The sequence below is a fragment of the Labrus mixtus genome, chromosome 14 (assembly GCF_963584025.1).
Source record: "Labrus mixtus chromosome 14, fLabMix1.1, whole genome shotgun sequence".
NCBI classification, from domain to species: domain Eukaryota; kingdom Metazoa; phylum Chordata; class Actinopteri; order Labriformes; family Labridae; genus Labrus; species Labrus mixtus.
In genome coordinates this window covers 7,384,287-7,397,450 of record NC_083625.1, presented here as the reverse complement: position 1 = coordinate 7,397,450, position 13,164 = coordinate 7,384,287, and the positions used below count along the sequence as shown (strand labels likewise).

Sequence of the window (13,164 nt, the reverse complement as noted above, 5' to 3'; positions counted from 1 at the left end):
TAAAACTTTAGGGTGAGATCCAAACCAGTCTTATAAACACACATATTTAAAGTGGTGGAAAGAAGTAATTGATTTCAAAATGAGAGCAACAAAAATAGTAGTAGAAACGTACACATACTGCAACAAAACTCTGTCTTCTGATGAAAGTAAAAATGTTGATGTTGTTCTGGTTGTTTTGGGATCTAAGGTTGGCCCAAATTCTATTTCTGGAATACTGCCATAATTTATGAAGTCTTGTATTTTTCTTCAGGGACAACTGAATGCACTATGAAAAATACAGGTCTGGGCTCATCTTAGTTCAAAGTGGATTGTTTGCATGACTTTATGACACTGGTTTGCATTGTTGAATGTTTATGAAAAAAAAAAAAAGGAGCTCAATCCCAGGCTGATGGATGGCCGTTGATAAACACTGTTGAAGACATTTTGTTTTTCAGCCACTCTGCCTTTTGTGACTGAACATTTTATTTATGTGTGCTGCTGTATTGTGACATGTAGATACAGGCAAATCTAACTATGTTAGGTAAAATAACATAATTCTTTTGGATTGATATTATTAAATGTATATTTAGAGTAATGTTTATAATGATGATGATTGATGATGATGGTGATGGCAGACGTATCTGGACTCTGAGTTTCCACTTGAACTAGGAATAAGTCTTCTAACCTAGTTCACATACAGAATTCTTCCAGTTACGCTGTCTGGAAGTCAACAGGATTTCATTTTGTATTATTTCATTTTATGATGCTTTGTCTGTGAAAATGTGCTATCCCTGTAGCAATCTGTTAATCCCTAAAACAGTATAACAATGCCCTAATGGTGGATCAAATTTGACATTTTGGTGTTGGGACCCCTGGGCATTGTCTTGTCATATGGTATGTGACTTCAGTGGACACCCTAGCTACATCAATCCCATATTCCTTATTTTTACATCTCTTTAAGAGTTGTGTGCTTTTCCTTCATTTTCCACACTGCACAACTCCCCCCCTGCACCTGTCTGCTGCCTGTGTCTGGTTCTAGAAGCAGAAAGGTTTAGAAGGGGGAGGCATCAAGCTGTCTGTTGAATCCATTTACCTGCCAGGAAATTGTCAAATTAATGTTGTCTGGTTGAATAAAGCGAGTTTAATGCTTCTCTATTTTCTTCTCTACTGTAACAAGTACAGCTGTGTATGTGCTTTTGAGTAAGCAATTAAGCCTTCAAAGTTTCTAGGATAGCCCTTATATAGTTTTTCGTAACACTGTACACTGCTCTTTATATGATAAACTCCTGAAGGTTTCCAGAGTTTAGTATATAGTGTGCTAGTATATGTATTACAATTTGAGGAAAAACAGTATTGCTGTAAAACTGTTATAAGCACATTACAGAATTCATAAATTATATATTGCAGTTTAAATATTTTAGTGTAATAGTTGTATCCCAGTTTCGGTGGAGCTCAGCTGTGAACGAAGACAGCTTCATAGATTAACTTGTCAAGATCTTCACTAATAAATTAAGAAGGAAGACAAAGTGGTACCCATTGTTCTCCCCCTGTACCCTTCGGCATGCCCTGCAATATTATCCTCTCCTTTTGTTGTTTTGCAGCCTGTGTTGATGTCTACGGGACACACTCCAATGTACACCTCCGCTGTTTCCACACTGGTAAGAGCACCCCTATCTGTGCCGCTCCGTCACCCTGAAATTTAGCGTCAGTACCATCATCCGTCATCATCATCGGTCTGAATTGTGTCCTCATTTCTTGTCTCTGCTGCATTTGGTGTCACTTAAAGTTTGGCTGTCTGATTGCAGACAGACATCTGCCTGTTCAAACCATTCTATCTGTAGTGCCAGAGTATGAGGTCATCTGTTTGATGATACCAGTGTGCTCATGCTCTTTCTCATTTAAATCTCCCTTGTCTGACAGATTAGTTCCGCCTGCACTCAATGACTGTTTCTGGGGTCTTAAATAACATAACTGGAACTGATGTTTTTTTTTTTGTTATCCTTCCAGCACACAGTGATGTCGCATACCTTTTGCAAAGTATTCATATTGCTGTGTTCAAGTGTGACTGCATTCTTGTACCTATGCCACTGAACACGGTGGATTATGTTCCAGTTTTTTAAAACAACATATTCTGCATTAACGTAAAATACCTAACCTGAAGTATGCATATCCAAGGAAAAGTGGCAATGCTTTTATGAGAAATGAGTAATAATGAAACTATTAATAATGTGTGTTCACTGTTAAAGGTACAGTGGTATTTGGAATATGTAATAAAGCACGAGGGTTTGATAGATGGATATGGTCTTTTTGCAGGACTGACTGAAGCCTGTAGGTGTCAGTGTTAGACTATGCCCAATGGCTTTTGAGAAAGAAGGTTCTACTCCTTTTTACAAACAAAAACAACATAATCAGACAACTTGCATGAGCATTATGTACCATGGATTACTGGGGACTGTGTTGTGAAAATGATGTGATGACAAAGAAAAAGTTAAGGCTAAGTAGTAATTACCTTTTAAATTAAGAAAGAAAAAAAAAACAAGTTGTGATTTAAAGACATCAATGGCACGAATAATTAAGAATTATTTTGAAAGAGAAAGACCGTGTCATTGCAAGGAGTGTACTATAAAATGTGGCTCTCAGTCTTTCTGTCTCTGTGGAACAAGTAGTTGCTCCTGTAACTATTCATCATTTCTTGTCTCTGTCTGCTTGCCCCGACCTTGAACGCATCCTTTCTAATAGTGCCTGCTTATAATCAGTCGGTTTACACATTGGACATTCTGCACACTGAAGCACAATGTCTTAACACCACACACACACAAACAGAAGTACTTCATTCTGAATATGAATGGATTCAATTTTCTACACTGGTTAGGTTAAAGTATGAATTGTCTCCAAGATGCATTGCAGGAACCCCTCTGATTACGTGAGTGCGTGTGTGTGTGGATGCCTCTGCAGCCGCTGCTGTGCGGTTGTCATTGAGGTGTAGGTGGTGTCGTCGGTCTGTCTCTTTATTGCTTTAATGGTGTGGGGTTTGCCAGTACTGTTCCAGGCCCCACTGATTTATGGGTATGATTGTCTCTGGAAGCACTGCAATGGTTTGGCAAAGTAAGAAAAGGTCTTTGGGTTATGCACATGATTTAGCGAAGAGGTGCTTTAGCTTCAAATCACATATATTATATTTTTAAACTTATAGCTTAGTGTAATTACAACAGATTTTTTGCACACTGCAGAGAACTTTTGATATTGATCAGAGCTCATATTAATTAAACTTCATATCTCTTCCACTCTATGTGAGACTATAAGTCTTTCTTGTATCATGGGGTTCCATAAATTGCAATGACATCATGTACTGTTCTATCTGCTGTGAACAGCATTGAGAGTTCATCTTCAATTCACAGCAAACAAAAGATCCAAATATATTATGTTATATGAAATATTATACAAATAATACAGCAAACTAAATCTCCAGCACAAGAAAGGGACTTTTTTTTGGTTGCTTTTATAAATAATAGAGTTAAGAAAAGAGGTTTTTAAAAGGGTTGTTTCTGAAAACTACTGCAAAGCTAATGAGCTTAAGGTCTTGAACTGTCCCTGTTGCAGATATTTCCTTAACTTTGCAGTGTTTCCCAGAGGCATCTAACTATTGAGCTAAGCCTGGCTGAATTAATTTTTCAGGATACTTTTTCACATTTCACATACATCTAACAAAGAGGGCTTCCCTCAGTGTGTGTGCGACAGTGTGTTAAGTACCCTGGAGGCAGGGCTCAAACTTTTTACCTGACATAGATCTGTCTCAAAAAGAATTGAAAAGAAAAATGTTGTTTTTTTTTTCCTGATGCATAAGGTACATGTATCTTAACAGAGTTACTGAACTGCAAACATTACACAACACAAATGCCATTTATCATTCACTTGAAAAGCCTGGAGTGAAGACCAGCAGGCACAGAGAGCTTACTGACGACCCAAACACCCATTTTATATTCCACTCTGTCTATTTTAATAATAAAATATGCCTATCACTTTCTCTCCTCTCTAACCATAGAAATGTTACCATACGTAATCCTTTACCACAAATCCCTCTCAGACAAAACCCCTCTATTGTGTTTGACACTTCAGTGTGGGGAAAAGGCAGTTGTTTTTAATGTAAGGATACAATTACTGTTTTCCATAGTGTTCCCCAAGAGTCCTCCATTATCCCTTCCCCTGTCTGCTCTGCACTCTTGTCTGCTTGGTATCTTGTTTCTATCTTTATTCTCTCTGTCCTCCTTACTTTTCTTTAATAAATGTTTAAATATGTCCCTGCAGCTTCGGTGTAATTACAGTGCAGCAGCAGCTCAGGTCCTTAGGGAAGAAGTGGGGAGAGAGACAGAGGAAAAAAATATACGCATGCAAAAAAAAGGAGGAGAGAGCTGTTCTTGCTGAATGGCAGAGTGAGACTGATAGAGATGGCCTTGCAATATTAAGGGTGAGAAAATTAGATAGGTAGGGTGAGGAGTTATATTTGACAAGATGAGAACGTCAGCTGACAGCTTGTCCTTCAGCATGTCCTTACATAAGTCTGTTTAGAGAGCTAATGTGTGTGTATGAGCTCATCTATATCATGCCTGCTGATCCATCTGTCATTAGAAGAAAGATGTAGATTCATTTTGATATTTCACAGTTTTTTCTGATTTCCATTGGAACTTTTGTGGCTTGGTAAGGCTACTTAATAATTTAGTATTGGAGAAAATGTACATAATATAGCAAAAATGATGTGATATCAAGCTGCAATCTAGCAGCTTTCTGCCAGTACTGTTTAGCTGGCAACAGCCTCTCACTTTCAAGTGCTCCTTAAGACAAGTCAGGCCAGTTTTAGCTGCTTGTCCTTCAAAGTTCAGCCAAAGTGTAATTCCTCCCACTCTCACATAGCCAGGGCAGACAGTTAAGTAATTGCCATCAAACTTTCCTGCACGCTCCCCTTTCCAGAGCGGAGGGGGTGGGCGGGGTACAGTACAGTAGCAGCAGAAAATATGAACTGCGTTCTCACTGAGCACAGACCAGCAGCAGGGAGGCACCGCTATCACAGCCACTGCCACAGCTGACGAGGAATGAGAGGATCTGTTTGTTCAGTTTTACTCTGAATGGGTGATTTCTGAAGAAAGGACTGTTCTTTCTCAATAAGGACAAGCCTGCTCAAAAATGAGTGATTTTTATAACTGGAGCTTTGGTTTTGGAGGATGGTGCAGGGCTTTCTGCAATGAAGTCTATGAAACGACTCAGCAGGACGAGGACACTTATTAAGCTGTGATTCTGGATCTAAAATTATTTAAATGTCTTAAAACGTGTTGTATCCATAGAATGCTATCTCAGTTGTTATGTTTTATTTGGATGGAGAACAAAGCAAAGCTGAGAGGGCTTTTGTTAGCTTAAAAAAGGTCTCTGTTAATTGGGGCAATCAGGTTGCTCTGAGGTTCTGTTATGGCTGTTATGGCTATAATGCTACAGTATGTAAATAAATGTTTTTTGTGGGACTGCTGAGAGGGCACTCAAACTCTTAAGCACACTCTTGGTGGATGTGTATGCCATTCTGTGAGATGAGCAGGTTTTACACAAAGTATCAAGCCTGATTGATATTTCATTACTGGATCAGAATGTTCATGTCCGTGTGGTATGCAAAAAAGATGGGCTGCCGGTTCCTCGACAATGTTCGGAAAGCCAAGTATCATCGGCATTATAAGCTGGTAGGCACTTTTCAAACATTTTTTCTCCCTTTTTTTTTTTTTTTTTTTTTACTAAGATTGTACTTAAAAATGTGATAGAAATCTATGAGAAAATGCCATGTGAAGTAGCGCAGAAAGGTGCTTGAAGAGTAAGTTTTATTACCTTTTTTTTTCTTAATATACCAAGAGGTACTTTTGGTACTGTTTATCTGATTAGGGAACTCAGGTTAAGGCTCAAGCTGCTACAGCCTACAATAGATTTTTTTAATCACAGTTAGGCTAAGTAATCATATCTGGTAAAGTAATTAAATCAACCTCAGGCTGAATGTACGTTTCTGCAGGTATAGTGTTTTTTTCCTCTAATAGTTTCTTTCATTATTATCACGCTCCACCAAACCATGAGCTGTAGGCACCCACCAACTCCACATCACCAGAGCCCACACAAAGGAGTATGCAAACACATATTCCTGCACTCTGCAGATATAAATGTGGGACGCAATGAAGAGCCAATGAGTGAGCCATTTGCAAAATTAACCTCTGTCACATCCTGCAATTAAACCCACACATGAGCGCAGAGGCAGCTCGCCAGCCACGCACAAAAATCACAGCTACACGTCACAAAACACTTCACATTCACAAAAGTCTTTTCATGTCCATTTGTTGAACAGCTCTGGACAGTGCTAAAAATGGAGCAGTCAGGATCATTTGTGCTGTTATCTATATGGAGCTCTTTTGCTTTAACAGCAGAGCAGCAGATGCGTGCTAAAGACTTGCAATTCAAATGGTAATTCATAATGCTCATTGCTCAACATCTCCTTCATTAAACATATACCAGTAGTTTGACATTGGGTATTACATAGTAGAGGTGACTACGCTGTTTTATTGATTGTTTGATTGGCTTTTGTGTTAACAGCTTTCCTCGTTCTGCTGCATGGTTTGCAGGACATGCAGCATTAAAGATTCACTAATATGCCATCTCTGGTTTGTATTCAGTTCCAGCTAAACCATCCTCTATGATGGCAGTGGAGTATTTTTTGCACACTTAAGCCGACCAGAATAAGCAAAGACAGCCAGAGTTGTTTTCAATATTGTTAAGCTTGACTTAACAGGTAAATGTCAATATTATTGGCATTTTTGTAATCTTTCAGTAAAAACTGTCTCTCAGACAGAGAGGGATGTGAACATGCACAGACTGTGTTATGAGCCTCAGGCCAGGTGGGCGAATGCAGGTACACGTGCATGAAGCAGATCGAGTGCCTGCTCTTGGCTTACATTTCTGCTGGCTATAAATATGATTTTTGTCACTAGTTGACAATTAATTTAGAAGTGGAGTCATTGTTCATCGCAGTTTGTTAACACAACATTCATCCTGGGCCCATCGCCCCTAGAACCGCACACTCACTGCAGGATTTACTGCTGTTACCTACACTACAAGTATACCTCACGCTAGCACAAGCTTACCACCGGCAACTGGCCTGTCCAACAGTAAGCAGGCCAACTTGTGTGTCCGCGTGTAAGAAGCTAACCCTAGGTTCACCCTTGTTTTGGCAAGAGCTCTATCAGTGTTGAGTTTCCCCTCACTATGATGATATTATCTCTACTTTGTTGCTACATCCAAGTCTATATTTCAGTTCTTTATGAAAAAGCTAATGATATACCTTAAAGTTTTGTTCAGCCACACAGCCTGTTAAAGCCACACAGCCAAACGATGAAGCTGTACACAGGTTGTGTTCAGCACAATATTAAAGCTGTATCATTTTATGGGGGAGACTTATCAAACTACATTTGTTTTTACAACATGTCGTTTGATAGTACTCTTAATAATGACAGTTCAAATGAAGATCATTTATTCTGCTTTGAGCCCACAAAGTGAGAAGTAGCCTTCAGAAGAGCTAAGATTTTTGTGTTGGCAACAAAATTTAGCATTGTTGTGTGTGATTAAGACTTTACATAATAAACAGATTTTTACAGTAGGGCTATTCTCTTGGTTCCACGGAAATAATAATAAACATGAGGACATGTTATCTTAAAATTACACTGGCTATCATTTTTTTCTCAACTCTATTATATTAAAAAAATATTATGGATTTAATTAATAAATAAAATAGAATTACTTTACTGATCCCAAACTGGGAAATTGTGGTGTTACAGCAGCAGGTTATCCAACACACAATATGAGTAAAAAACACAATGTTAGCAAATCTAAACACAATATAATATTAAATACAAAGTAAATAAGCACTAAAAATATCAAAACTAAGAATGTGAATATATACAACCAGGATTTAACTAAGCATTACTAGTCTTAAATAGGAAGATTAAATATGGAAGATTAAATGTAAATGTGCAAAAACAGAGTTGTAAATGGTTGTAAATTAAATATGAAAGATTAAATGTAAATGTGCAAAAGCAGAGTTGCAAATGGACAGTACTGACATAAGTTAAAGTGCATGAGTGTAGACATATAATAAGCAGAAACTATACAATATAACGGCGACTAGGCAGCCAAATGAAGTGAACATGAGTGCAGGGATAATTTGTAAATTATATATGTAAAATGTTATCAGATTGGGACAAGTCCTTCTGTATTTTAATATATCGTCCCTGAATTGGATCGTAGATTCGTAGCTCTAGAGAAGCGTATCGTATTAAATCTTCTTGTAAATAAGAGATTCCCACCCCTATTGATATTTGTTTTTAAAAAATTATAAAGAAAATTATACATTTTTTTAAGCTGAAACGTTCAGTTGTGTGGTTGTGTAGTGTGTACTTGTGTGTGCCCGAGCTGTCGGGACTGTGAAGGTCAGCGGGCTGATTTTATGCTGCTGGTTGCTGCTCTGTAAGCACTTTTGATGCTGAGGTCTTTCCCATGCTAATCAGCATGGCACAGCACAGTGACAGAAATAAAAACAGGAGTGCCAATGGGGAAATCAGGCTGTGTTCACCAAAGAGAACAGTAGGTGGTGTGTTTACTTCTTCCAACATCAAATAGCTTGATGATGAAAGTGAATCCTTGAAAGCATAAAAATGTATTGTAGAGAAATTGCATTAAAAAGCAGAGCAATCAGAACAGTGTGTAGAGGTTAACTGTCATACTTCAGATGAGAAAAATCCCAAAGACTAAACCCAAACCAAAATCCTGTCCTCTTCCTCTCTATCTCCCTGTCTCTCACTTTCAAGTCTTTTCTGTGTAACGATCCTGAAAAACAATGTGATCTGCTTTTCTGTGATATCCATAAAGGACACATTTAAAGTCTGGGACCATGTTCACTGATTATCATGCATGCTGACATTACAGTCATTGATAAAAAAAAATGTATCTAACTATTCTGTCTGTCATTGCCTTGTTACCCAGTTTTATTTCCTGATTAAGCCTTTGAGTGGGCTGGGCGATTGCCACCATGAGCTGTCAATGTGTCATTAATCACTGAGAGATTTGTTGGGAAACAACTGATGGGCAGGAGGCAGATCTTTGAAACCACAGTGGCTATTACATTCAAGCTTGTAATTAAACCAACAAGTACACCAAGATGAAACAAAGGACAAGAGTTTGAAGAAAAAAAAACACAGGGGCTATCATGAATTATTAGTATCTCTATCTTGGGAGAAAAATAACAAATGGCTCTCCAGCAGAGCTTTATCCATCAACATAGTGACAACCATAGCAGAATGAGAACAGTGTTATCATGGTGGAGAGCTAAAATGGCTCTTGGCTGCTACTGAACATTTCAGGAATACACTGAGAACTCATCCAGGACCTGCCTCATCTTTGAGTTTCTGCCATAATTTCTTAATAATGTTTATTCTCTCTCCGCCTCCAGGGAAATACTCCTCCAGTGGTGGTGAACACTGACACACTCGATGGCTCCCCATATGTAAGGATTATGTTTAATCTGTCTTTTATTGTGTTATTATGTTAGACTTAATCACAGAACTAACAGAACAGCCTACAGTATATTCAGTCTGTATTGTAAGTAATTCCATTCATTTCCAAAGCATCCAGGTACGTCTTTGCCCATTGTTTCAGTCTGAATAATAACAGTCATTCATTTATTTCTTTTTAATTAAAATTGGGATTCCATATATTTTTGTTTTTACATTTAACACAAATGAAACAACTAGATTCTTATGTCTTTAAACCTTGAATATTCTTTCACGAACTGCAAAAGATGAGAGAATGAGGCTTCTCAGAGTAAGTCTTACATCAACACAGGAGTGTTTTTGCACCATTACAGCAATAAGTTACGTTGTTTTCTAGGTCAGCACCAAAAACAGTGAAGCCTGGATTCTTTAAATTCCTCTTCCTCAGAGACTTGCTTAATTGTAGAAGTAAAAAACTGATGTGAAGCAAAGTTTTACAGCCAGAAGATGAATTTAAAAGAAGAAGAATAGTTGATTAACTACCTGCAGGTACCACAATGGTACACACATACAGTTTGTAAAAGAGTAGGAAGGTTCATTTTGGATCAAACTTAGCAGAGTAATTTCTGGACATACATGTCAGTTGATGCATTACATTGGCTTGTATTGTTCATTTGTACAAAAGTAAAACTGGTATCTGAATGCTTTAACAATATTTTACCGATGACACTAAACCACATCTTCTGACAGGTAAATGGAACAGAAGGGGAAATCGAGTATGAGGAGATCACACTGGAGAGAGTGAGTGTGAGAAAAAGTTTTTGTTTCTTTTCTATGTGTGATTCAAGACATTTTACAGCTCTTATTCAATTTCTACCACACTGAATAACTTTGATGTGAATAATAATGCCTTGTTTAAAATATTTACTCCTGCAGGGTAACTCAGGCCTTGGCTTCAGCATAGCGGGAGGAACAGATAACCCCCATGTGGGAGACGACCCCAGCATCTTCATCACCAAAATCATACCCGGAGGAGCCGCAGCTCAGGATGGACGGCTCAGGTAAATCTGCACACACAAGGATCTACAATAAACAACCCACCTGCCTGCATATGCATGCATTAATGCTTATGCGAACAACAACCTTCAGGAATACCAGGCCAGGCAGACTTCAAATCCTGCTCTTACACTAGAACTAGCTCAACCTTCCTGCACATTTACTTTCATATTCAGGGATAGAGACAACCAGACAACCTGCTACAAGCAAACACACTTAAGAGTACACGAACAAACTCTTCATTTTAAGTCCAAAGTATTGTTCTACACAACTACAGCCTAGTCAGTGTCAAACCTGTTCGACATCAAAGTTGCATCAGAAAGAACCTGCTTTTAAGATTCAAGACCTGAATGCCTTAACGGAAAAAATATCCTCAAGCTTTTTATCAGGTCTAAACAATTCATTTGGACTTGTGCAGGTTTTATATGATAAAAGAGGACCAACTGTAAACATCTAGCACATTAAAGTTGTGTTCACCAGGTTTAGCAGTAGTGAATAAAACCTATTGATCTCACAGCAAAGATTTGATAGGTCGAGGCTAACATTAGTATCAAAACATGATGTAAGGCTAATGTAACATAATAATTGTCTTAAATACAAAAAAAAAACCTGAATTAAAGGTCAGGTGGATTGACATTCTGTTGATGCTGTAGTGTTTTGAATATTAGTATAAGTAATATTAATAAATAATATTATTTCAACTTTAGTAGGAAAATAAATTGACGCTATGTGCTTTTTCCCTGGACTTTTTTTTTTCAAATGAGTTATAGGGTTGAGCAGCAACATAGGCGTCCTTCTCTTCCTCTTCTTTACAGTTGACCTATAAATGTCCATCTGGAAAGACTGCTGAGTCTAAAGCAGGCCTGGAGAAAACACTTATATATGCCTGAATGCAGAGGTTTTTTTCTTTAGCCTTTACTGTCTGCTGAGGGCAACATAACCCAAGTATGTTGAGGAAATACAAAGAATCTTGTTTCTCTGTGAAAGCCTTACAGAACCTGGTATTCACTGATGTAAAATGCGTGCTTTTTTGATGGTCTGCAGCCTCTTTTGGATGTTTCAACCACAAAAAGATTTAGGCTTATTTCTACACATTGAATGACTCAGTCGCCGCTATGCTTTATTTGATACATCCTTGAAATTCAGACCTCTTAAGGTTGATGAAAATGTGAATTAATAGTAGATTAGATGATTTGGAACATGTTCTACATTATTTTTACTATCTTAATAACTTGACATAAAATCCAAAGGAGCATTAAGACACAAAACAACAAAAGCATACCCAGTGGAGGCTTCGGGGCTAAGGTTTGCACTCGATTTTCTGCAGTACAAGATGTGTTAATGTATGCTGCTATGTATGGTTGTTTTTTAAAGGGAAAGAAATGTATCAACATAGAAAGAATGTGTAACTTAGACGTTGTCATTGCAAAATCCTTTGTCAGCATCTCGGTTAGAAGTGTGCACAAAATGAAAATTCGGGGGGGGGAAAATGAGTAATTGTTTAAAAAAGACCACATTGAAGTGTCCTAGTTAAAAGGGTAGTCATGCTGTGAAGGTATATTCCTTTATTTGTTGGTAGTGGTCAAGGGGAAAAGAGCAATGATACAAATTCTGTATAGATTTGATTTGGAGCAGGACTGCTGCTCAGGTCGGTGGAAGAACCTCCGGGGACTGGTTGATGGAAACTGGAGATGAACTGTGGACAAGCATTAACCTGACACTGGAAAGAGAAACTAAGGATTTCAAAGTTGGAGTCAATGAGATCAATAGGTCATAAAAGCTGTTGCGAATCTGACTTGTTTTTAAACTAACAAAATGAAGAGCCTCAGCCAGCTCATTACATATAGAGAGTGGAAAAACAAAGAAAGGGACAGAGAAAATATAAATGTAGAGCAAGAAATAGAGGCTGTAATCTGAATTTATTTGATATGGAAAGTCACAAACATAATGAACATTCACTTAAGTCATCAATGAGCTAAATCAAATGTTAGTGTCAGCAGTGAACAGAAATTTAAAAAACGCGTTGAAGATCACCATAACTAACAGCAACAATAAGACAATAAAACTGATCTCTCATCTGCCATTCACCTGAAAGCGTGAAAGCCTCATTAGCTGGCATTGTTGGAAGCAGGAGAAGTAAGTGACACAAAGATAAGAAAGAGAAATTAATTTTTTAAGCTATACTTTTGCAGCCCTTAAAAATGTTGTACACTTCAGTTTTCTTGTCCAGAAAATCTATTTTAAACAGGTTAATAGAATAGAGATAAGTGGAGAGTTTAGGCCTTTCAAGGGACAATCTGTATTACTGAAAATAGCTATTCCCTCAAAATCTCATTTCTTGGAACTCAGTTTTTCATTAACACACAGGCTACTCTATCACTTCAAGGATCAATTCCTCATCAATTTTCTAAAGAGTTCACACAAAAAGAACTGTACTGCAGCGCACCCTCCTGCTAGATCAATAGGAGAGGTGTTAATACCAACTTTAATATTAAACAGTGATAGGAGGGGCAAAGGCCAGATGTCTGATGTCCATTGTAACTGATGCCAAATACAGCTTAAGCTGAAG

The 13,164-nt window shown here is 37.9% G+C and overlaps 1 protein-coding gene across 9 annotated transcripts in view; it reads left to right on the top strand.

Moving 5' to 3' along the window:
- Window positions 1-13,164, top strand: part of LOC132987820 (disks large homolog 4-like) — a 72,246-nt gene that overhangs the window by 45,828 nt on the left and 13,254 nt on the right. For 4 of the 9 annotated variants that reach the window (XM_061054760.1, XM_061054758.1, XM_061054756.1 and 1 more), the window contains exons 3-6: window positions 1,581-1,637; window positions 9,500-9,553; window positions 10,290-10,346; window positions 10,476-10,600. In XM_061054760.1, the coding sequence (XP_060910743.1) occupies window positions 1,581-1,637; window positions 9,500-9,553; window positions 10,290-10,346; window positions 10,476-10,600 (293 nt within the window). The remainder of the gene's footprint in view (window positions 1-1,580; window positions 1,638-9,499; window positions 9,554-10,289; window positions 10,347-10,475; window positions 10,601-13,164) is intronic. The other 5 variants (XM_061054761.1, XM_061054754.1, XM_061054762.1 and 2 more) reach the window with 3 other exon arrangements.